Here is a 24,428-nt window from a genome sequence, read left to right as displayed (position 1 = left end):
ATCTCAACTGATTTTGACCATTAATGACTTCGCCAAATCCCTCGACAAGGGCGACAGACAGACGCTATCATAATGGATTTCAGCAAGGCATTTGATGTGGTAGCACATCAAAGGCTTTTGCTGAAACTTGCCCATTATGGTATACAGGGACCGACTCACACATGGATTACCAACTTCCTGATGCATAGAAAGCAAAAGGTTGTTCTTGGAGGTGATGCTTCGGACTGGGTACGTGTCCAATCAGGCGTTCCGCAGGGCACAGTGCTCGGTCCGTTGCTCTTTTTATTCTATATCAATGACCTACCAGACCAGATCACCTCCACCGTCCGACTTTTTGCTGACGACTGTGTAATTTACAGACCCGTCAGCAGCGACGCAGACGCAGACCTACTTCAACGTGACCTTGACCGACTTTGTAGCTGGGAGCAGACATGGTGTATGGCGTTTAACACTGACAAGTGTTTTGTTTTAAAGATCACAAACTCCAAACACCCCAAACAACACAAATACTCATTAAACGGTACATTCCTTGAAGAAACAAACTCACATACATACCTTGGTGTTGATATTGCTAGCAATTTGAAATGGAATTGTCACATCAATCGCACAGCTGCAAAAGCTAACAGATCGCTGGGTTTTATCAAACGTAACTTACGGGGATGTACTGAGGAAATCAAGAACATTGCCTACAAATCACTCGTTAGACCTTCGCTGGAATACTGCGCTGCAATATGGGACCCTTACACCGTGGACCAAATCTACCATCTTGAAGCTGTGCAGCGCAGAGCCGCCCGCTTTGTCAAAAACAACTATGACAAGCGCAGCAGTGTCACCGACATGCTACAAGACCTGGACTGGCCGCTACTTGCTACCAGACGGAAGATATCTCGTCTAAGCCTATTCCCGAAAGCACACGAAGGTCACCTAGCCGTCCCAGTTCGAACCCTACTGCACCCGGTAACGCGCTTCACACGCAAGTCACACAGCAAGTCATTTATTCAACCACAACCGTCCAAGGACTGCTACAAATATTCCTTCATACCACGATCCGTTACGGAGTGGAACTCACTACCAGAAGACACAATAACCATATCTGACCCAATCGCATTCAAAGCTCAACTACAGCAGCTGTTCAAGTAAATAAGCAACAAAAAGCACACACACCGCAACCGGTTCGCTTTTCCCCACTTGGGGTGTTGAACTGTAAAGAACCAGAACCAGAACCAGAACTTATCTTACCACTTGTATGCAGATGATGTACAGCTGTACACCAGTTTTGATCCCAAAGACCCGGTATCCATTGATGCTGCTTTAGATAATCTATCTCGTTGTATTGATGCTCTTAAGGGCTGGGGTATGAACGTTTGGACAGTATTTATTTTGGGACATTAGAGCACATCAGACATATCGAATTGCATTCTGAATACGAAGAATGTCATTCTGATATCAAATAATTTTGATTTTTGAAATTCGCAATTTAATACACATTTTATGGCAAAAATTTGTATTATATTGTGATTTAAAAAAAATGAAAATTATTTGATATCAAAAAGACATGCTTCATATTCAGAATGCAATTCGATAGGTCTGAGGTGCTCTCATGTCCCACAAAATATACTGTCGAAACGCAAAAACGCTCATTTTGGATCCCTTAAGGCTTGGATGATAATGAACATGCTGAAACTTAATGACAGCAAAACTGAGTTTTTTGTGACCACTACTCCACACCTGAAGCGCTCAATGATACCGGTTGCTTTGAGGGTTGGGGACAAATCCATCTGTACTTCAGATTCTGTGCGTAACCTAGGGGTTATATTTGACTGTCAAATGTTTATGTCCATTCACGTCAAGACTCTTTGTTCTAACCTTACATACCAGCTTCGCAACATTTCCCGGATACGTCGGTACTTGGATTATGACACTTGTCATCTGGTCATAAGAGCCCTTGTCCTTTCCAAGATCGATTATGGCAATGAGCTGCTTCTAGGCTGTTGTAAAGTAGACATTCAAAGACTACCACGGATCCAGAATTGGGCTGCGAAGCTGATATGTAAGGTCCTCAAATATGATCATGTCACACCGTATTTAAAGCAGTTGCACTGGCTCCCTGTTGAAGAGCGCATCAATTTCAAAGGTTTAGTCACTGTGTTTAAATGCCTCACCAAGAGTGTTCCTGAGTACCTGTCTGATTGTGTTTCCCTGCACTGCCCTGCGCGTGCAGGCCTGAGTTCTGCTTCTGATACCACCCTCCTGACAGAGCACAACACAATCAAAACACTCATGTCAGCTGACCTTCTCCTATGTTGCGCCTCGCACCTGTAATAGACTGCCAATTGGTATCAGGGAATCACAATCAGTGGGTATTTTCAAGAGGGTTCTAAAGTCACATTTGTTTTCATAGATTTTGTAGCCTTCACAGGCAGTTCTCATTTATTTTTTCCTTCAAGTTCTTCTTTTGCTTTTTTTTTTTTTTGAGCGCTACGTTCTAAATGTAGCAGCGCTTTATAAATATTTATAATGTATGTATGTAGGCCCCTAAACGCACCGTGAGGAAGGCATGTGCACGCAAGATGCCCTGAGCCCGGGGTTCATATGACCCAATAGTAATCCGGCAATGGATATTGGTTGCTTTAAACGTAATTTGTCATAGTTTTAGACGCGCGCTGCAAGTGCTAGTTGTTTTGCCAGAGACTCATTCACAACACATAACGCACCCAATGGGGGAAAATTGTGGCAATGTACCCAATCGGGTGGAAAATTGGGGAAAGCGAAGCGAAACGAAGCAAGCCGAATTTTTTTGCACAGTCGGGGCGGGGTGACAAGTGACGTTACTGTCCTACGTAATTTGTGGGAGAATTAGCATTTTGAGTTTTTTGACCCCTGTGACCCCTACATAACCTTTGACCCCATGAGTTTCATGTGACATGTAGGAGCATGGTCAATGATGGTTGTGACCAAGATGTTCCCCTCAAGTGTTCCCTTCATCCAATCAGAATTTTTTATATCAAACGAAAGCTAACACTTCCCTCTAAAACACTTTTCGTCACTAGGTCAACAGGATAACGCAATTCAATGATATAGCAAGGCGAATATGACAAATATGTTGAAAACTACCTATCCAAGCACATTTTTTGACCAAAATGTAGGTTTTAAAATTTCAAAACCTCAAGTGTTCCTTTACAATATTTGTCAAATTTTATGTCATTAAATTCTAGAGTCACTAGAATGAGCAATGGCCAATTCTCTTTAAATAGCAAATCTGGTGCAGAAAGTTACTATTTTCGCCTGTTTTGTCATACGGTTGTAAATTCAATGAACTATGACTTTGCTAAAAGAGCGCTTACAAATTGATATGAAAGAAAGAAGATCACGAACACGGCCGTATTGTGACACCTGAATGACCTTTGACCCATAGACATTGGCTAATGTCAATGCATGTGTGCACGTGGCATCACTCTGCCATTTGTGGCAGAAGGGGCATTTTAAAGTTTTTCGTATTGGATCGGAAATGACCCCTTAATGACATATCTATCTATCGTCTAGTTTTCATGCCATTAAACAACCGTGATAACACCCCTCTCCCACTTCTCCCTCTCCCCATCTTCCTCCGCCCTGTCTTTCTTTTTGTTGTTGTCTTCCTCCCCTCCCCTCTCGATCTCCCTACCGCTTTCCCTCATGTCATTCCTCCCTCTTGCAAACCCTGCATTCACCCTAGCTTTTTAAATGAAAATTTGTCAAATTAAAAAAAGCGACATAGATAGACGTGTACACATAATCGATAGAAAGCGACATTGACGTGGATATAACTGCCATTCTTGCCACTTTCAGCGTGTTTATAGTGGGAGCAGATGTGCGGTACATTGCGGTTTAATTTCTATCCGGTCAGAAATTATCCAGATACTTGCCCACTTTAAACACTAGCAGTATATGTATGTACGGTACATCGATATCCTTTTCAACCGAAGGATATTGTCGCGATCGCGAGATATTTGCACTATAAACACACCAGTATAAATGGTGTGTGATATTACCGGAAGTAGGGACTTCTTCATGATGCGTAGGATGCGCGCAGGTCACTCGGAACGATTCTCACTCCCAAGAGTTATCAAAACAGAAGCTACATGTTTGCCGCCATGATCATATTGTTGAATGGCCTGTCAGCTCGCGCCATAATATTTACACATTCCCGTGTGACCTTGGGGTCATTGCAAATGTACGATAATGTTAGTTTATATATAATTTGTGTGGTAACTGTGTCTCATTATAAACAGCAATAGTATTGGTACGTATACAAGGATGATCGTATACGGTATACTCAAAATGCGGTATAAACACGCTGATGGTTACGGGCAATGGATCAGCACCTTTACTCCATTTATTTAAATGATGCGCCTAAAATAAGGTGGGCGGTAAGTAACTACGCAGCTCTATACATCGAGTACTACCTCCTCATGATGATGATGATCTACGTAAGGCAGGAATTGCGCGTATGATAGTGCTTCCCACATTTTCCTCCCGTGACCCAAATTTTATAAGAAAAATTTTACCAGACATTCAGGCCCTCAGGCAGTCTATACCTGGCCCCCTCGCTAGGGTGGTGCCACTAAATTTTCTTTTCTTTTTTGTATTAGCCATGCAAACCTAAACCTTTTGTTGGCTTGCTCTCGACAAAGTGAGGCAAGGTATCGATCGGTTATGAATAATTCACATCAACTCTTACACGGCCCATGTGATTGAGGTCACCACAGGTGTCGTGAGTTTAGCGAATTGTACCTGTTGAAGAGAGTAAAAACACTCACTAGAGCGATCACGACGGGCGGAATTGGGGATAACTACTATGATCCCGTCATGCAGCAGTGATTGGGGTTTTTTTTCAAAAATGACTTCTAATTTGACAGGGGAATGTCGTTTTGCTAAAGTAATGTCGGAATTAGGACTTACTCTCAATAATAGGAAGGAAATGCATTTGTATTTGAAGTAACAAAACATGTGACACCTCATGTGATCTTTCATTATGGCGTCGTATTTGTCAGTGTGTTTGCATTTATGTCCTCGTCTGAAAAGAATATCAATCTTCACTAATCAGATAATGGTATTTGGCTCCCGGCATGAAATATTGATTTTCTAAGTCACACAATAGGGCTAAAAAAAAGCCCACAATAGTGACTACGGTATTAGAGTAAAGCTCCAATGAACCGAAAAGTCTGTCACACTGAGGTTGCAGTGACGTGGTCGGGATTGCCGGAAAGCAGATGGGCAGTCTGATGATTTTAAAATTGGCGACTGGTTTACATGTAGTTAACTGTCATTTATATACTCGATTGTTTATCTTGGTCAATTAACATCTCTTTTATATTCTGATAACTCGTGGTTTGCTGTACATAATTTATTTTTTAAATAGAATTCTATCATTCAGACGGGATGATGCAACAAGTTTTGACACCATTAGATTTAGCTAGATTCCACCCGAGCTCGGCTCTTTAGATGCTAAAATGTCACGTACAAACTTTAAGTTTACACAAAATAAATTGAACGCAATAATTGTATGGAATATTACACAACTGTTGTTTTAAAAATAGGTGCTAGGTTCATATAGTAAACAGGGGGTGTGTAAAATTTTACACAACTTATGTAAGATCTTACACAACCGTAATAACAGTGCAATGGGCACTACGATCAGGGGCGTAGCAAGAGCATCAGGGGCCATGGACAAGGAGCAGTACGGGTCCATTTTAACCAGGGCTGGATTAACCTTATGGGGGCTCTGGGCCAAGCCAAAAGTTTGGAGGCCCCGAACTCACGTGCCGAGGAAGGCATGTGCACTCAAGTCAGTGGCCAAGTTTTGGTTTTCATATAATATAGAGGGGGACTAACATATTTTGTTCCGATATTACTATGACATTTGCGCGCAAAGCACACGAAAAAAAATTCAATTTCAGACTATTTTAACCCCAGGTCAAATTTTGCTATTTGAATGCGCGTACACTTCTGCCCTATTTTGGCCAAAGAACATGCTGTTATTGGGGTTAAAAGAAAGATGCATAGGGTAATTTTGGGGGCCTGGGCCCGGGCCCATCTGGCCCAATTGTAAATCCAGCCCTGCTCTCCATTATCAGCCCTTATTTAATTTTCGCTTTTGTGCTTGGGGCCCTTGAACCCTCGGGGCCCATGGATTTCGTCCACCCTATTCCCCCGCTTGCTATGCAAAAAGTAGAAATTCAAGAAAATTTGAGGGCGTCGTTGTGAAGCAAGTCACATATTATGGCTATATAACCAAAGTAGACTAAAATCTTAATAATAAATTGACTCCTGCTAGTGGCACAGAGGGTCAGGGAAGATGAGCAAGGGTTGTTACTCATTGCTTGGTTGGATATTCCCCTGCTGACAGTGCTATGTGAAAATTAGATCAGGGAAATTAATTGTCCAGAGTATGTTAATAAATAATAATGATAATAACAACAAGGCCAAAAAAAAAGTCATGTTGGCGTAACGGACTGATCGAAAATAGGGTAGGTAGGTAGGGATTTTTATTTTATTTTTAGGAACTGTTTTTGAACAATGTTGAACAAGTTAAAACATTCCTTTTTAGCACGACAAACGCATCCTTCGCAACTTCACCATCTTCCTCTCTTTGTACTTCTTCAAAACTGCATACCACTGTAACCAGATGTCGGTATGAAAGGTCCTGTAAGGTTTGCATTGGCTCGATCAATTGCATGTCTCGATATCCGCGAGTCAAATCATCCCTCGCTGCCTGGACCTCGTTGGAATTCATCACACAGTTTCTGCGCAAAGTCCCCGACCAAAACGTGTAATTCCACCCTTCTAATTGATTGGAATATTGTTTTTGAACCAGATTTACCAAACACTGAAACAGGATAGCTCAGAGTATAAGTAGTCGGAGGCTGCCATAACGAACAATGGTTTGGTACTCCCGGGTTAAGTAAAATTCCGTTTTTTCCGAGGAGCACCGTCAAAAAAAAGTGTAGGGTCGGGCCTAATAATAGGGTCGGTCGGGTTACGCCAACATAACAATTTTTTTTTGGCCTAAGTATAACACGGTCATTTGTTTGAATCAACCATTATTAACGTAGGGCCACTTTGGACAGCTCCAGAGCATCTTCGCAATCCATCACTACCTCCGTCTCAAAAAGGCGACATCTACGCAGCTGGTTTGCTTATGCAGACTATCATCACTCAAGTTGGGCCGTATGAGGAGGAAGGAGTGACCGTCAACATGCAGGGTATGTGTTTTGATTTCGATGGTATATGAGTGGGTGCTCTATGCATACGTGGGCGTGGGGTGCGTGCATAAAACGGGGATACATTTCTGTTTTTTTACCTATAAACTGGGGATACACCTGCAAACGGGGATATCCCCTATTGCATAGTACAGAATCCGACCAATCTGATTCCATACTATCTAACTGGGGATATTTTCCAGCAAAGTGGGGATTATCCACGCATGCAATGCAACATAGCATAGCGCATTTCCCATGCCGGCACATATTCCCTTGCTTTTGTTTTTCAAGTTGGGTTGTGTGCCGGTCGGGGATGGTGTTTATTTGTTGTCATGTTTAATTGTAACCGGGATTGTAACACTTTGGGTTGGTAAACTTTTCATTCTTTCTTATTAAATATATTCACTTTCCTCTTGTAGTTTATTTGTTCTTGTGCAGGATGGTACCCCATTACCTACTTTACTTATATTATACTGGGGAAACGATTAAGCATCAGTAATGATCTCCATCACTTGTGTACTTGTGTACTATTTGTTTGTGTGTATTGTATACCACGACTGCTAACATTAGACCCAGAGCTACCCAGTTTTAACCACCGTTTATCAGTGGGAGCTGGTAGCCTAATGGATAAGGCGTCCGTCTGGAGATCGGAAGGTCGTGTGTTCGATTCCCATGCCGGCACATTCCCTTGCTTTTTTTCTTCAAATTGGGTTGTGTGCCGGTCGGGATTTGTGTTTATTTGTTGCCATGTTTAAGTATAACACTTTGGGTTCATTCTTTCTTATTAAATATATTAATTTTTCTCTTGTAGTGAACAATCGTTCCCCATATGATTGTGTTTATTTGTTCTTTTGTAGGATGCGTATCCCCATTACCTACTTTACATGATTATATACTTAAATCTAGGCTACAATATGAATCTTATTTGATGAAAATGTGAATTTTGGTTGTTAAGATATTGTGGTTAAAGCGAATACAGATTTCTACATCGGAAACGGTTACAAACTGAAGCCAATAGTTTAGTAAGCATTATATTGTAGCTTTGGATAATGTCCATAATATATTTTGAAGATGTGGTTGACCAACTGCTTACTCAGGATAAATATTTTGGTCCTATTTGAGCTCCCTGACATGCGTTAGGACAAAACAAAATGAAACATATTTTATATTAGAAGAAAACATCGAAGGGTTCAACAGACACACAAACGTTAGTGACATTTTCCAGATTTCGACAAAACCACTTTTAAGGGTAATTCGTAATTACGTCCTATTAAGCAAAGGTTTCATCTTGACGTGGAAATAAGATGAACAGTTTGTTAATATAACCTTGTATATACTTAATACAAAATCTGTGCATAAGACTTATTTGATTTTAACTTTTAAACCAATTAATATCACTTGAACCAACAAGTGCTCACCCGATCGAAGTCAACAACTTATGGAAAAGGGTCAATACAAAGGCTATTCTGAACATGTATCGGTTATGCAAAAGACACGACAACCAGGAAATCTGTAGTATTTGCAAGCATTAGCTATTGATTAAATTATCGGAACAAAAATAAAGCAATTTAATTATCTTCAGAAATAAATCTGTAATGATTATAATTCCACATAGATGTTGGCCGCCTTTTAATCAAAGTTAAACTTTCTTTTCCGACCGTTTCCGTCGTACCAAATCTGTATTTACTTTAACCAACATATCTTAAAAACCAAAAATCATATTTTAATCAAATAACTTTAATTTTGTAGCCAAGATTTCAATATCCTGGCACGTAAGATAACAGAGGTGTGATGATGGAGGTAGATTTTTCTGAATGACCCTCGTAGATTTAGGATTATAATATATAATATTATATGTGGTATGTAGGTCCTGTTTGCAAAATATTTAGGCCTATAAAGGTAACTGCTCAATATTGAAATGGATGCTACTTTGTGGTATTTTTTTTTTAGAATAGACCATTCAATAATTATTATTCGCCGTAGAAGTAGTGATGTAAGAGGATAAATTACCCTAGCGATGGCTTTACACTATTTTTTTAATGTATTGTCCGGAATTAAAGCATGCAGGTTGCACTCATCACATGTATAATGTGTACAATCATATCGCTCTTTTCAAAGACACTAATCCAGTTGCAACGTGTACGGTTTTCATATTTATGTCGTGCAGGGTTGGTGATTAAAGGGCATATCTATTGCAAAAACAAGGTTAACTCCATTCGAAGAGAATAATTATTACATTACAAGTTGCGTTACATTACGTATTTCTCCTGAAAAAAGACAAACTGTGTTAATAAAATGCTGGCTCGTACGGCACTTTTCAGCGATATCGATTTCCAATGCAGCAGACTGATGACGTACATTTATGAACAATTCACGAGCAGCACATACACATGAGCTCTCGGAAAGCTCTTTTGATGTTCATTCATGTATGTAATGCGCGACCTTGTACACGAGAAATTGGGAAGAAACAACAAAAGGTTAGTTCCCGTGCAATGGAAATTGGTTATTTGCATAATAAATACAATATTGATATGTCATGCTTAAATTCTGGTCGTACGGTAAAATATTGATCTAAATTTTTTTAAATGTTTTTTAGTCCAAGTATTTCTTATCAAGTTGATATACATATGAATTGTAATATCACAATTTCTAAATAACAAAGAACTTGAAGGGGCCTGATTTTGTCCATATGTGAAAAAGCCATTAAATTTGTAATACTTGATTCAGAGGGTTTTTTCTGATAACAAAAACAGTATACGTTCTGTGCATTGAGAGTGTTGACAGTCCATTCTCTCAAAGCTGGCCATGTTCATATTTATACGTCACTGTAGTTTCTAGGTCAAATCTGTCTCGTTTGAAGGAACTCACCGCTTACAGTTGGTTTTTGCGGAATATCAATTTTAAACGACTTATTTTCTCAAAGAAGGAGTCATTTTCATTGTCCTCGTTATATAATGTTGTCCGAGCAATATATATGCCCTTTAAGGCTTGGCACCAAGTTATAACTCTGCTGAAGACCTTCAAAAAGAGTTGCATAACTACTTGTACGGCGAATTGTAAGGCTATTTAAATAGAGAGCTGGATCAAACGAACTAGTTTAACAACATTTGACAAACATTAAGTAACCACAGTATAGGTTTGCTCATATTCTTTTTTATTTTGTTAATTTTGTGTTCCATAGATGCAATTGGAGAATTAAAAGCTGGTACAAATCCGCCGTTTAGACCCAAGGTTGCACGTGATTTATGCTCCGAAGACAAATATTACACTATGCATAAATGCTGGGAGGAAGACCCGAAATCAAGACCAACCAGTCGTCAAATATTATCTGCTGTTCAAAGGTATAAAAGTTGCCACCGTTGCACGAGTATACGTACATGAAAAACTAGTTTTTGAATATTAGATATGACAATTACATACTAACGCTATTAAACAAAGCCAACATAACTAAGGGGGGGGTCATGGAAAAAAATCCTGCCACGCCTGGCGCGCACAAAATTGTATTAGCCACTTTTGGTGCAGTACCACCCTCGGAGTCGGAATAATAATAACAAAAATTGCTGTTGCTTTGTTTTTTTTTAAGAAGAGTACCGAGGGTGGGAGCACCGACCACAGGGCCGGATTTACAATTAGGCCAGATGGGCCGGGCCCAGGGCCCCCAAAATTCTCCTGTGTATGTGTCTTTTTAGGCCCAAAACACCATGCTTGGAAAAAAAATATGGTAAAATTGCGAGATTTTGCGCACTTCGCGCGTACTGGCCCTTAACATGGCAACATTGACCTTAATTTGGGGCTCAAATAGTCTGATATTGACAATTTTCGCGCGCCTGTTCAAATATGCTCGTCTCCCTCTAAATTGTAATGCTTCAGCTACCTTATTTGCCGTAGAAGTGGTTATGTTACAGGATTAATTATCATAGCAAAGGTAAATTCGGCCCTGACCGACCATGATGGGGGAATCGCACCAGATTGGGGGCCACAAGCCGGTTTTCTTTGTTATTTTTCTATTTTTCTAAATTTTCAAGTCGATTGGGGGTGTCCCTATGACGCTACGCCACTCAATGAGGTGTCACTTGAGCTGGATCAATTAATAGTACTTATACGCTGGCGATGATGTAATAATCGGATTAACTATCATAGAAATAGGAGGTGAAAACAATTTTTGAATATACCGCGCTGCACTGGTACGTTCACGCGGTACCTCTGCATTGAACCATCTCATGCTGATCACTTGCACCTGTAATATTAGTATCTTTGAAAAGACCGGTATAGTATTCAATCTATCAGCGTGTTTATAGTGTGATCAGATGTAAGGTACATTGAGGTATAATTTCTATCCGGTCAGAAATTATCCGGAAACCTGCTCACTATAAACACTAGCCGTATTTGTATGTACCGCACATCGATATCCTTCTCAACCGAAGGGTGTTGGCGCGAGATATTTGCACTATAAACACACGAGGATAAACTGTGTGCTGTATTATAGGAAGTAGCAGCTTCTTCATGATGCGTAGGATGCGCGCAGGACATTTGGAACGCTTCTCACCCATAGAGTTATAAAAACAGAAGCTATATAATTATATACATGTTCGCCGCTATGATTATACTGTTGAATGAGCTGTTTACTGCTCGCGCCACAATAGTACACATTTCCCGTACTCGGGGTCATTGCAAATGTACGGTAATGTTAGTTGGTATATAATTTGTGCGGTAACTATGTCTCACTATAAACAGCAAGAGTTTCGGTTTATATACAAGGACTATCGTATACTGTATATTCAAAACTCGGTATATTCACTATAAACACGCTGAATGAGGAGGACACGCATACACAACAGACATAGTTGTTTGATGTGACCATTTATTAATTTGTCTAACAAAACATTATTATAATGTTCAGTTATAGCCCTGAATAATACCAAAAGCTGTTACTGTATATACACATATATTTTGTAGCAACTTTTGACATAGATTTTCGTTTCTATATCAAATTATTCATCTTTTTCTGCATTTTTTGTGGTAATTTTAATTCTATAAATTGTACATTTGTGTGCAAATTGAGGGCGCTATTCACATATATTTTAAATTTAAATTAGCCAAATAACATGAGTTATATACCTTACATTTAATGATAAAAAGTTTTTGAAAATTCCCTTGTCATTTGTTAGTCTGTTTGCTGATGTTCTAATACCATTTTACAAGTGTCTACCCCTTGTAAAGATGGATGAAACAAGATTTTAGATAAATAGCGCCATCATTGTTCAACTTTTCTTTAAAATGATTCAGTTTTACATGCCATCAAACAACAGTGCAGACAAATACTGCGCCATATAATGCACGGTCACGTGGGGTATAACATGTTTTTGTATTCATGTATTAGGCTATAAAATTGTTGTGTCTCAAGGTCCACGCGCGCGTTCGTTTTTCTTAGCGCGTCCATGTCATTTGCAACGGCAAATTCATTTTTACTTTCCTTTTCTTTAAATTTCCGACACTGTTAATATTCAGTGACTAAATATTTGGAATAAAGGTTTGTGAAAGTGTTTTGGCATGCATGAAGGGTACTGAACAAATTTGACTTGGGCTGCCCTCTTCAAAGTGTCAGGCAAATTATGAAATGTCCCAATTAAAAAAAAATATACCAAATTACTCGTCTGGTCATAAAGAATCCAAAAAGGTATAGTTTGCCATATCTGTGATCTTTAGTTATGACGTTATAATTTTGTTCAGTACCCTTCAGGCCTGCCAAAAACACTTTGATTCATGGAACATTAGCATTGGTCTCTTACTACAATGTAGTCAACTTATTTCAACTAAAATTCATTTTTATAGGGGCAAGAAAGATGAAAACGTTGTTGACGCGCTATTGACAAGAATGCAGAAATATGCCGACAAATTAGAAGCCATCGTAGATGAACGCACCGCTGCCTTTATGGAAGAGAAAAGACGCACCGAGAAACTTCTGTATGAAGTTTTACCAAAGTAAGTGATTGTTTAAACTCGATGTCATCTGAAGAACAAATCCGACTGGTCTAATAACCAAAATTAAAACAAGATTACATATTGTAAACCCTCACTGCGTAATTTATGAAGCATAGTCAATTGGATTTGTTTGGTAAAACATTCGTGATAACATGAACCATATACTTTGGCTGATATTCAGTACTGTAAACGGCGGGCTCGTCTACGAAATTACGACCCTTGCAAATTGGCCTGCTGAAGTGATGAAATTCATTCCCTAATTCGCAACTCTGCTGCTCGGGTTGGCGGGATTACTTCAATTTCAATTCTCGTGCCATGGATCCTCCATTCTGTAGGCTGACCTTGTATACTCCACCACTCTGGATTACCTCTCCTATGTGATATAGTTCAAACCAATTCGTTGAATTTGATTTCTTATTTATTTATATTGGGTTGTCAATAACTAAAATATATCAATTCATTTTATCTCTATACACTTTCTACAACCTGCAAGCCACAAAATGACGCTCAATACTGCCATTATTATTTTAAAATAATACCGCGTAATCAGTCAATTAATTATTGAAATATTGGCATTGTTTTCTTACAGAACCGTGGCAAATCAGTTAATGAAAGGTGAGGTGGTTGAACCAGAATCTTTCATCAGTGTTACCATATGCTTCAGTGACATCGTTGGATTTACGGACATGGCATCAAAAAGTTCACCATTGCAGGTATTCGCCGAAATTGAACAGAATTTTAGTTTCTTGCGAAAAGTATTTTCTTTGACAAATTTACACTCCTGTTTAGAGTAAATAATTGTAATCGGGTACATGGTTATCATGCTCATCTACTGAATATAGGCCCTAATTCACATACTGACGTATTTGCAAAATACGCATTTCGAGAAAATCGAATTTGAAAATTTAGCGATTTTAATTTGGTGCATAATCTTGATTAAAACAATATTGTCGATCAAAACCTTGTTTAAAGTAATGCAAATATACCATATTTTCAATGTAATTCACTTATCACTATCAGAGCATAACTTATTCTGCAAAAATCAATGTTTAATAAAATACGTCGTGCAAATAGGTCAAGATGTGAAAAGGACAAAATATCAACTTTTCCGTGCAATGGCAAAGTTGCGCAAATACGTCACTATGTGAAACGGCAAATTCTTCAAATTGCAGATACGACATAGGTGATCAACAAATACGTCGTTATGTGATACAGACATTTCAAGGTTTTGAAATACGACATAATTAAATTAAATAATATCTTACTAATTAAGCCACTTTGAGGCATGGTTTTTGGTAAATTTATAGAGTAGAACATAACAAACTAATATAACAATTTTCTCAAAAACGTTAAAAATGTCGAATACGTCAGTATGTGATACGGCCGGGTCGACGAATTATAAATACAAATTTTCTTATCCATTGTTGTTGCAGGTCGTTGGACTTTTGAATTCATTGTACACCGTATTTGATAATATCCTCACTCATTACGACGTATACAAGGTTTGTATACTCTGTTTGATGATATTCTTACTAATTTAAGTATGACGTGTGCTATACTATAGTAGGCATAAAGTAGGCATATAGCAAATTCCATAACGTGAATAAAGGTACCACACACACACCTGCCTGCACAAAATCCGAAATTCATTAGATAATTTCTCAAGAACTGTATAACCGATTGCATGATTTGTGTACCAAATTTAGTCTTTTGCAAAGAGGCTAAATTTGTACAGTTTCCAGGTATTTGAAATGCTTATGTGCTGTGCATATACATGCCTATATACAAGATTTGTATTGATTACATTCTGCACATTGTTTATATTGTTTAATATGCTCACCAATTTTGAGGTATACACGGTCAATTATTTCCGCAACCATTATGTATCTCCACTTTAGGCACAAATCCTTCCTCACCAATTTTGAGGTATACAAGGGGTCTTTTTATCTTTTCAGTTTCCGTAAGTCTATTGTTCAGATACGAAAACGCAAGTGATTCAGTAAGTTTACTGTAATCTGACTTCATTGTTAACTTTGAAGTACCAATCAGCTTATTTCAATAGAGCAGATGCCTATGTCAATAAAAGCGGAGAGACAACACCGCTGTTTTTAATGGCCTAGCGCCCTCTCGTCTTTGATGCATGCCAATCCGAATGACAAAGTCCACTTTTTTCTGTAAAAACGTTGAAAATAAGCTCTAAAATCACAAAAGGCCCGCTTATGAGCATATCGCACCCAATGCACTTGTGCAGGGCCACAGTGTCGCCCTTCCCTCGTATCAATGTCTATCTCCCTATTTTGCTTCCTCCTGCCCCCCCCATGATCAGTCTCCCCACTCCCTCCCCGTCCCCGGTCCCTACTCTCTCCTCTCGAGTTCTTCTCTTTCTGGTCTTTCCGTCGCTCCCTCTCCTCTCTTTCTTCCTCACCCCCGCCCACCCGCGCTGGTTCAGTCTCAACGTAAGTATCTCCCTCCCGCCCTCCCCCCCCGCGAAATTTATCAGTATGATCCATGACTGAAAATAAGCTCTGCAAAAATAAACATTTAAAATAAACCCGAGTCTTGCATATAGGCCCAACCAATTATCAGATTAGCTTGCCATGAATAGAATACATTATCTTTGCTCCAATGCAAATTCTTTTGTATTGCATTTCAATATAAAACATGATTACCAAATCACCACTTGTACGCGCCTCATTGGGAGATTTTAGACGCTCGTTTCATCGCCAATATGAAAGACTTTTGCTTATAACTTGGCAACATGGTTAGTATATATTTCAATGCAAGACTTTTTTTACGAACCACTTACGTCTAGGCGTAAGTGCATATACACCAAACACAAGTCAATTGAAGCCGTACAATTTACCGCGAATTTAGGACCGTAAAATTTAGACTCTTCTTTTGTCTAGATTGGCACCCAACCGCACATCTCAAGGTTTTATGTAAAAAATCAATATAACTTACCAAAACGAAAACTGAAATTCACGAGCTTCAAATTTTCAGTAACTAACAAAAGGCTAGAATAAAAGATTGGTCATACCTGGGATACTACCACTTCAGAATAACAATGACTTACAAAAACTATTACGGATACGGAAACAGAAACTGAAAAGATAAAACGACGGAAGGTCAATTATTTCCGCAACCATTATGTATCTCCACTTTAGGCACAAATCCTTCCTTTTTCAAAACACACTCTGTGACAATTACCGTCAGAATTATGTAACCTCATTTGCATAAGTCGTTGTATATAATGTACACTGAATATTATCAACATTGGCGAGAAATTTGAATTACAATAAAAGCACATGTGATAAGAATACGCAGAAGTACCGAGTAGTAAAAGCCTTAGCCTTATTCGTGTGTTATCCAGCACACGAATAAGACTATCGTATCCAGCACATCTTGGCTGCTCGGGACTTGCATGTCAAGGGGTTCCTGGAAGTATTCCTTCCATCACATATGGGTCTAGCTCATCACAGTTGGCTAGAAGTTCATCAACGGGTACATTATTTGCATCCTTAACCCTAACCGCCTAAGGGCTTTTTGGCGACGGGAAGGGAAAGAAGGAAAGAATAAAGAGAGAAAAGAAAGAACGAGACCCCTCGCATGCCAAGCACTCGGTCGGCGACACTTTGCCACGGGTCTTGGGCTTCGCTTGCCAGTGAAACCGTGCCTATATATCACTTAGGGCGATTGCGTCATCACACCACGTGGGATGCATGCACGAACAGCGCATATATCAAGTAGTATTTTGTAGTATACAGGAGGGTTTAGGGTTAATAAGGATTAAGGTGGTTTAGATACATTGGCGGATCTAGAACAGTCAGAGGGGGCCCAATTTGAGAAAAATGATAAATTTTGGTGGACCATTTTGGCACTATTATTGTGTAAAATTTTATGACAGCCAAATTGAAACCATTTGTGGATAAGTTTTCCCTAGTATTGTATAGATTATTGATTGTTTAGATGTTTAAACCAATTATACACCTTCACAAAAACAAATTTAGAACAACGAGGTAACCCCTGTTCATAAAGTCACAGCTGTAACTAAAAATAAATCTTTCGAACGTCTGTGGACACCCCGAGTGTAATCTTCTATGTCGATTGAAATCGGTTATAATATAACCTTGCGTTTACTTTGGTTTCATTCAGGTGGAGACCATCGGCGATGCTTACATGGTGGCATCGGGTCTTCCTATACGCAATGGCAGTAATCATGCCTATGAAATAGCAAAAATGAGTGTGGACATGTTACAATCAATAACATCCGTCAGTGCTATTGGAGATAGGACTCACGAGTCTGTACAGCTTCGTATTGGAATTCATACTGGTAAGTGAAACCAATTATTTGCCAAGTGTAGTTTCGCCAGTTAGCAGTACTCCATAGCTTGCTCCTATAGAAATTTGCTAAACATTGTGGTTAAGGGCTCTGATATAGGGGCAAACTAAAAGTGCTGGTACACGGAGAGGGGAAGACACGACCTACCCCAAATCACATCGCCAGTTAATGGCCAGGCCACCAAGTGCGAATGTGTATTTATTTTGGAAGGCTCGTGTTTTGTTTTAAATTTTGTGGTGATTTCCCCAAATTTGATGTTTTTGGGAATTTCAAGAAAGCAACATTCTAAAGACAAATTTTGGGCACATAGCTTGTTATTGTGGATACAGCTCTTTTCGGCATACCTACGTTACCATTCGTTTGGTTGATTTACTACTGCATTATGACGTTTTCAATGACGTTTCATGCTTACCGTGTAATTACCGCTGATATCTGATGACGTTCCTTTAAAACATTTTTTCGGATGGTCGTCAATGGCAAACAACAGAATGTAGATTGATTAGGTGCAAATGTTGTATTCCTCTCGTTGGGTATTTTAAAGATAAAACTAGTTTGCAGTCACTGCAACAAGATCAAATTTTACTTCTAAATACCGGGTACGTGGTGGCGATTGGAAAGCAGCTAGTCTTCGGTGCGGCATCGATATCTCAAAAAAGTGCTACTGGCGACTATGTTTGCATTTCCCGCATTAATGATTGCGTCTACGCCTAGTACTATACTTCTTTGTATACGTTGATTGCACAGTGATTGGTTGCATGTCAATAAAATCTACGAGATCTGTATTGGTGAGTATGGCTTCAGGTACAGATCCTTCATCATCTTCCGTATATTTTTATGATGTAGGATCTTTGCCCACAGGCACTATTCACTATTCATCTGTTGTTTCCGATTGGAGCGCTGACATATTGGAAATCAATATTCATGAGAGTGTACATTCAACGTCCAGTTTTCGACATTGTGGCTTTGTTTGGCAGGTGTGAAATACATCTGGCTGGATGTTTTAATTACGTAACGCATAAAGTTTTTCATCATTGAATGGCTGCCTAGTGCTGTTATGTGCTTAGTTTCTATAATAATAATAATTATATTTTTATTCGTTCCTTTCTTTTCCTTCTCTGTACTTATTTTTTATTATGCCTACACTTTAGGGGCCTATCATTAACTCGCTCTTCTCCCTCTTTCTTTTTCTTTTTGTCTTCCTCCCCTCCTCTCAAATTCGGATATCAATCACATGGACGGTAACAGGACTGGCGTGGCATGGGTGCTGGAAGTAAAAGCGTCATAAAAACGTTCGTTTGTTTGTATGAAACATGAACGATGCATGATGATGGAGGTGATTTGATTATGAATTAGTTTATTGTTCCGGAAAGCACAAGCCATACCTCTTACCGAGGCTCCCCTCTCTCCATCTATATAACCTCCTTCTCCCCAGCCCCTTACTCGATATCTCCTCTCCCCTACACACTAGTCCATTCTACTCTCGTACTTTCCTTTCCACTCCTTCCCTTCCCACTTCCAATATGCTCTCTCCCCTCTGTTTCTCTTTCTCCCTCCCCTTGCCTTCCCTCACACACTATCCCCCTCTCTTCCCATTTCTTTCGAGTGATAAATAACTTGAATAAAAGTCAACTTGCCTATATTGGAAGTCATATAACTCTCTATCGATCATGCTGCATGTTATATGCACATGGATAGAGTAGTATATAATAGTGTTGATATCACTCGAGTGTCTATTTTTTTTGGTAATCTCGGTGGAAATATTTCGATGGTCTTTATGTTTTCACAGCCTAGGATTATTTTGAAAACTAAATCACGCTTTCATAATTATGTAGATTGACTTGTTCGACTTCTCTGCTCGTGAAAATTGCACTGCGAAATTGAAAAACTTCTTCTGTATATTTTGACCAAGGTAACTTCAACCCTCAGTGATTTCCTGCGGTCAAACGATTATGTAACAAACTGAAATGAAAACCTAAACGGCTTTCTACAAGTTTAAAGTTTCTAACAAAGGGTACAGACAAAGGTATTGGTAATGATGTCAGTCAAGAGCTTAGGCAGGATAATAGGAAAGCACGTGGTCAAAACCAAAACCAATATCAAATCTCATTATTTGAAACGACCGATTGACGGTAAAGTGTGCCTTTGTGTGCTGGCGAAAACTCAATCACACCTGTGGACTGTACAAGAAAAAAGGAACCTCTCGCTCAAGTGGGCGCTTATATAAAGTGGGTGTTGGTTTGGGACACCGGTGTTGTGCGTAGGTTTATAGGCATGCAAATCTGATTATAGTGAAGTCGTTGGGTGTGGGGTACAGATGATGGTGCCACGTGATGTACGAGGCTGATGAAACTATAGTATTGTTCACATTTGACGGTTTTCAATTTAAATTGAAAAATAAAATACTTACAATGTCGTTCAAAATGAACAAATATTATTAAGTGGGTCGGTGGTGGTGTGGATGTTGGTATAGATACGAGAGGGGTAAAAGTATTGGGGAGTTAATATAATGACAACTGAGAAATCGGTGACTAAGGCGAGTCGGAGCGGCGCCTGAAAAATAAAGCCCACACTTATATGGGAACTCGTAACTCAATAAACTGCAATATATGGAAATACCAGTGACTTCCAGATCTATGTATCTGCAGAAATAATATACACATACATACTGACATGGGAGATTCTTGTTAAAATATGGGTCCGAGATGAGATCAATAGTATTAAGGGTAGACGAGGTATTGTTGGTCGAAGCAACCTAAAAATCGATTTTCATTATCTAGATCAATATATTATTGAAAATTAACACCTTGATGTTTTGCAAAAGTTCATTCTACAAATCGTATACTTTGCAAATTTGCTTAATTTATTGGTGTTTATGAGTTATGTACGTTTTACAAAAGTGTTGTTGTTTCAGCTCTCTTTACAACGTAACTCAAGAACCGCAGCACCTATAAAAGTATAATGTGATATTTTAATTCTTCTACACGCTCGCTATGAATTGAGCAATGCAGTTTTTGCCAATGCTCACTACCATTCGTAAGATGCTGTGAACTACCAAATCACAACAGTTTAAAATAATTAATAATTGATCTCAACGAGGCACCATAGTTTTAACCAGAACGTCGAATAAAGACAGTATATATTTTGTTTTATATACTTCATTAATATATTCTTTGTTCATTGATTGCTTAAAAGAAAATTATTTGACATACTCTTCCGCTTTTATACAGCACACCTAATTTGAGCACAGCCTATATTTCGCCCTTCAAAAAATAGAACACGCTAAAATCGGGCTAACCAGAGTGAGAAATCACGTTATGGCAGTGCAGTTACGCGGGCTTGAACTGTTCCGTCGCATCGGATGCTCGCACGCGGTCATGGCGGAAGACATTGTCAATAGTACTATTTACGGCTCATGTGGGACATGAAAAAAACTATTTACAGCTACGGGCTTATATGTACTATTCAGTTTACGGATGGGAATACAGATAGTAGAACTATTGTGGTCATGTGATCCACTTTTAACCAATCAATGAACAAGAATATATTAATGAAGTATATAAACTGTATTATCAAAGCAAAATAAACTGGAAAAATCTGACCTGAAGGCCCTGACTTGCCTTAAAGGGGGGTAACCCTATTGGTTTTGGATATGGATTGTCTTTAAAATTACATATACCGGTAATATCAAATATTGTCCCCTTTATGCAGCTTTGTGAAAAAACGAGAGCATTTTCTGCGTAAATGTGAATAAATAGCAAAATTTGCAACCCAATACTTGGTATGCGTGAATTGCATTCTGGGAAGGTAAGCAATAACATGTGCCGTAATTCCCGTTCGCCATGTGCCATGCGTGCGTGGTTGCACTGACATTAACCAAGGTCCACTCTACCTAGTCTAGGTACACATTCCAATACTACGGTGACATTTCCCCACAACCAGTCTTTTCGTGTTCGTCCGTACATCGTTCATGATTTTTGTATATAAATTATGGCATAATGGCAATAGAGCTCAATAACAAAGCAAAACAGAAATGCCCCGACGACAATGCATGAATGCTGGAAATGCCCGTATTGAACGGAAAATTTAGATTTTTAAAAACTCTTTTTCGTACCGATTCAGAAAAAAAACACCAAATATATTTCCCCTTGCAATATGTACATTTCAAATTAATGTAAATAATTTTGGGTTTAAAAAATGGAGCAGAAAAAACCCTTTCCTACCGGGATTTGGAACGGGGACCTCTGGTACCAAAATACGACGCTCTAACCAACTGCGCCACGCGGGCAGCTTCTAATTTCGGAAGGAATTTTAAAGCTTTATAGTAACTGAAGTCTCTTCAGCAGTTATTGCGGTTTGCTCTTTTCATGCAATGTGAATGACGCGAAACCAAACTAGCTGTTGAGGAGACTATAATTATCTACGATAAGCCTGTCCAGAATTCCAGAAATTGGTAGCCACCAAGGGAGGTATATTGGCATGAATTCTCCGATTTCTCAGGAAATACATCGACTTGGAGCGTCAAATTTCAGAATAGGAATAAGAAAAATACGATCTATTTTGTGAAAAAAAAAACTCATTTACAATGACAAAAATCGGGGGATGATGTTGTCGATCGGGTTACGGACCTTTAAGAGATGTGCACTTATAAACCCCATTTTCAATCATCTCTCCATGGTAAGCTTGTGGTAGGGTATGGTGCAATCGTCGATGGAAGCAACTCAAAATGTGGTATTTTTCATTTTTGTTTTTATTTACAGGACCATGTGTGGCTGGTGTTGTTGGACACACGATGCCACGTTATTGTTTATTTGGTGATACAGTAAACATGGCGTCACGAATGGAATCTAATGGTGAAGGTGGGCACAATACAAGTATATAGGAGACTGTCAGTGTGGATAGTTATTTTTTCAATCAATGATCCGCTGGCAATGATCCATTATGTTGTTGATAATAATTATTTATCTGCCAAACCGTTGTGTTAATTATGATAATAATCAGTAGCACTAACAACTGAACTACTAATTTAGTTATTATTATTGCAAGTTTATTGTTGTTGTTGTTGTTATTATTTGTTGTTGTTGTTGTTGTTGTTGTTGTTATTGTTATTATTATTATTATTATTATTAATATTATTAGTGTTATTACTCGATTACTACTACTTACAGCTCAAAAAATACACATAAGCATTGAAACAAAGGAGATTCTAGATAGCTTTGGAATTTTTGAAACGGAACTCCGCGGCGAACTTGAGGTCAAGGTAAGAAGTAGGCTATAATTGCTAAGAAATTCATTTATATTAAATATTTTAGATAGAAATTGATTGAAAGAGTCAAGAGCACCTGACAACAATGTGTTCATGTCTGAGCAGTGTTTGCTATGTGATACCAAATTCATTAATATTTCTCTGTCTACAGTTAGATTCAAGCTTAATTGTAGACGAAGTATTGTTGGTCGAAACAGCCAAAAAAAATGATTTTCATTATCTAAATCAATATATTATTGAAAAATAACACTTGATGTTTTGCAAAAGTTCATTCTACAAATCATATACTTTGAAAACTTGCTTGATTTATTGTGTTAATGTGTTATGTACGTTTTACAAAAGTGTTGTTGTTTCAGCCCTCTTTATACAACATAACCACAGGCCCTACAAAAGTATATCTGTGATATTTGAATTCTTCTACACACTCGCTATGAAATGATCAATGCAATTTTGCCAAAGCTCACTACCATTTGCAAGATGATGTGAACTACCAAATCGCAACAGTTTAAAATAGTTGCTAACCTTAAAACCGTTAATGTTTTGATGCCATCATGATATAAATATGTTTGTATTGTTTTGTAATAAACTGGCTTAATTATTTACCTCATCAGGGCAAAGGAATGCAAACAACGTATTGGTTACTACGCGACACATCATCAACACCATATAAGGGTAGCAGGGACCCGAGCGCCAGCCACCATCCAAATATACCCACCTCTTACGCATATCAATCCAGCACGCAAGTCCAAGATCCTGGCCTTCTTTTGACTGTACCAAGTATGTGATGAGTCATAGTTTCCTTCTGAATTAGTATCACAAATGTATTTTCTTTATTCTGTATACATTACAATTTAATGAAATATGAACTTATAAAACCTTCTTAATTTTGTTAGACTATTATTATATAGCTTACATTTATAAAGCAAGTTTGATTTGTTGGTGGTTATGTAGAACTTTAAATCTCGAATAAGAATTTCATACGTAAGTCGCCGTAGATGTAATGATGTAACAGGATTCATTACAATATAGCAATGGGTTTACACTATTTCTGAATGTATTACCCTGCATTATATTGAGCAGAAAACCATTGATATAGATATAAACTAGATGACCGACACCCCACCTTGGATTTGGACGAGCTAGCTGCAGGAATTATTTATGCTGAAGAATGACATTTGCACTTCTCTTTTCATTACTGTTATATTGCAAAAAAGAAACATATAGGTGAGGTGTTAGTCCAATACGCAGCGTCCACAGCAGGTAAATTATTATTTTTGTACTAATGCCCAAAAAAATATTTTTTGATTGGCGTAACCCGACCGACCCTAAAATAGGCCCGACCCTGACTTAAAAAAATAAAAATAAATAAATATATTTTTTAATGTTACGCCAATCAAACAAGTATGCATACTTAGATCTTTGAGTGCATATATCTCAAAATTCTGAATATATCGTGTTATTTTTGGTTTCTTTAAAAAGTTGTTAAGTTTGCACTTGAATATATGTGTTGAAAGAATATGACAAACTTCAGTCTGCGTATTGAAAACCCAGCCTGCGTATTGAAAACGAAAACTGAGTTGGTAACGTTAAAGAGGGTAATAGC

The 24,428-nt window shown here is 38.5% G+C and overlaps 1 protein-coding gene and 1 long non-coding RNA gene across 2 annotated transcripts in view; both read left to right on the top strand.

Moving 5' to 3' along the window:
• The window catches only part of LOC140151059 (uncharacterized), a 525,069-nt gene that overhangs the window by 113,057 nt on the left and 387,584 nt on the right, over positions 1–24,428 (top strand). The window lies entirely within an intron of this gene.
• The window catches only part of LOC140168410 (atrial natriuretic peptide receptor 2-like), a 38,336-nt gene that overhangs the window by 9,211 nt on the left and 4,697 nt on the right, over positions 1–24,428 (top strand). Inside the window, exons 4-12 of the mRNA XM_072191800.1 lie at positions 7,095–7,244; positions 10,423–10,582; positions 13,074–13,223; positions 13,813–13,936; positions 14,657–14,725; positions 17,376–17,553; positions 22,320–22,418; positions 22,728–22,819; positions 23,437–23,602. Of these exons, the coding sequence (XP_072047901.1) occupies positions 7,095–7,244; positions 10,423–10,582; positions 13,074–13,223; positions 13,813–13,936; positions 14,657–14,725; positions 17,376–17,553; positions 22,320–22,418; positions 22,728–22,819; positions 23,437–23,602 (1,188 nt within the window). The remainder of the gene's footprint in view (positions 1–7,094; positions 7,245–10,422; positions 10,583–13,073; positions 13,224–13,812; positions 13,937–14,656; positions 14,726–17,375; positions 17,554–22,319; positions 22,419–22,727; positions 22,820–23,436; positions 23,603–24,428) is intronic.

The sequence above is a fragment of the Amphiura filiformis genome, chromosome 1, assembly GCF_039555335.1.
Source record: "Amphiura filiformis chromosome 1, Afil_fr2py, whole genome shotgun sequence".
Taxonomy (NCBI): Eukaryota; Metazoa; Echinodermata; class Ophiuroidea; order Amphilepidida; family Amphiuridae; genus Amphiura; species Amphiura filiformis.
The sequence above is the reverse complement of the archived record's forward strand: the minus strand, read 5'-3'. Positions and strand labels throughout refer to the sequence as shown.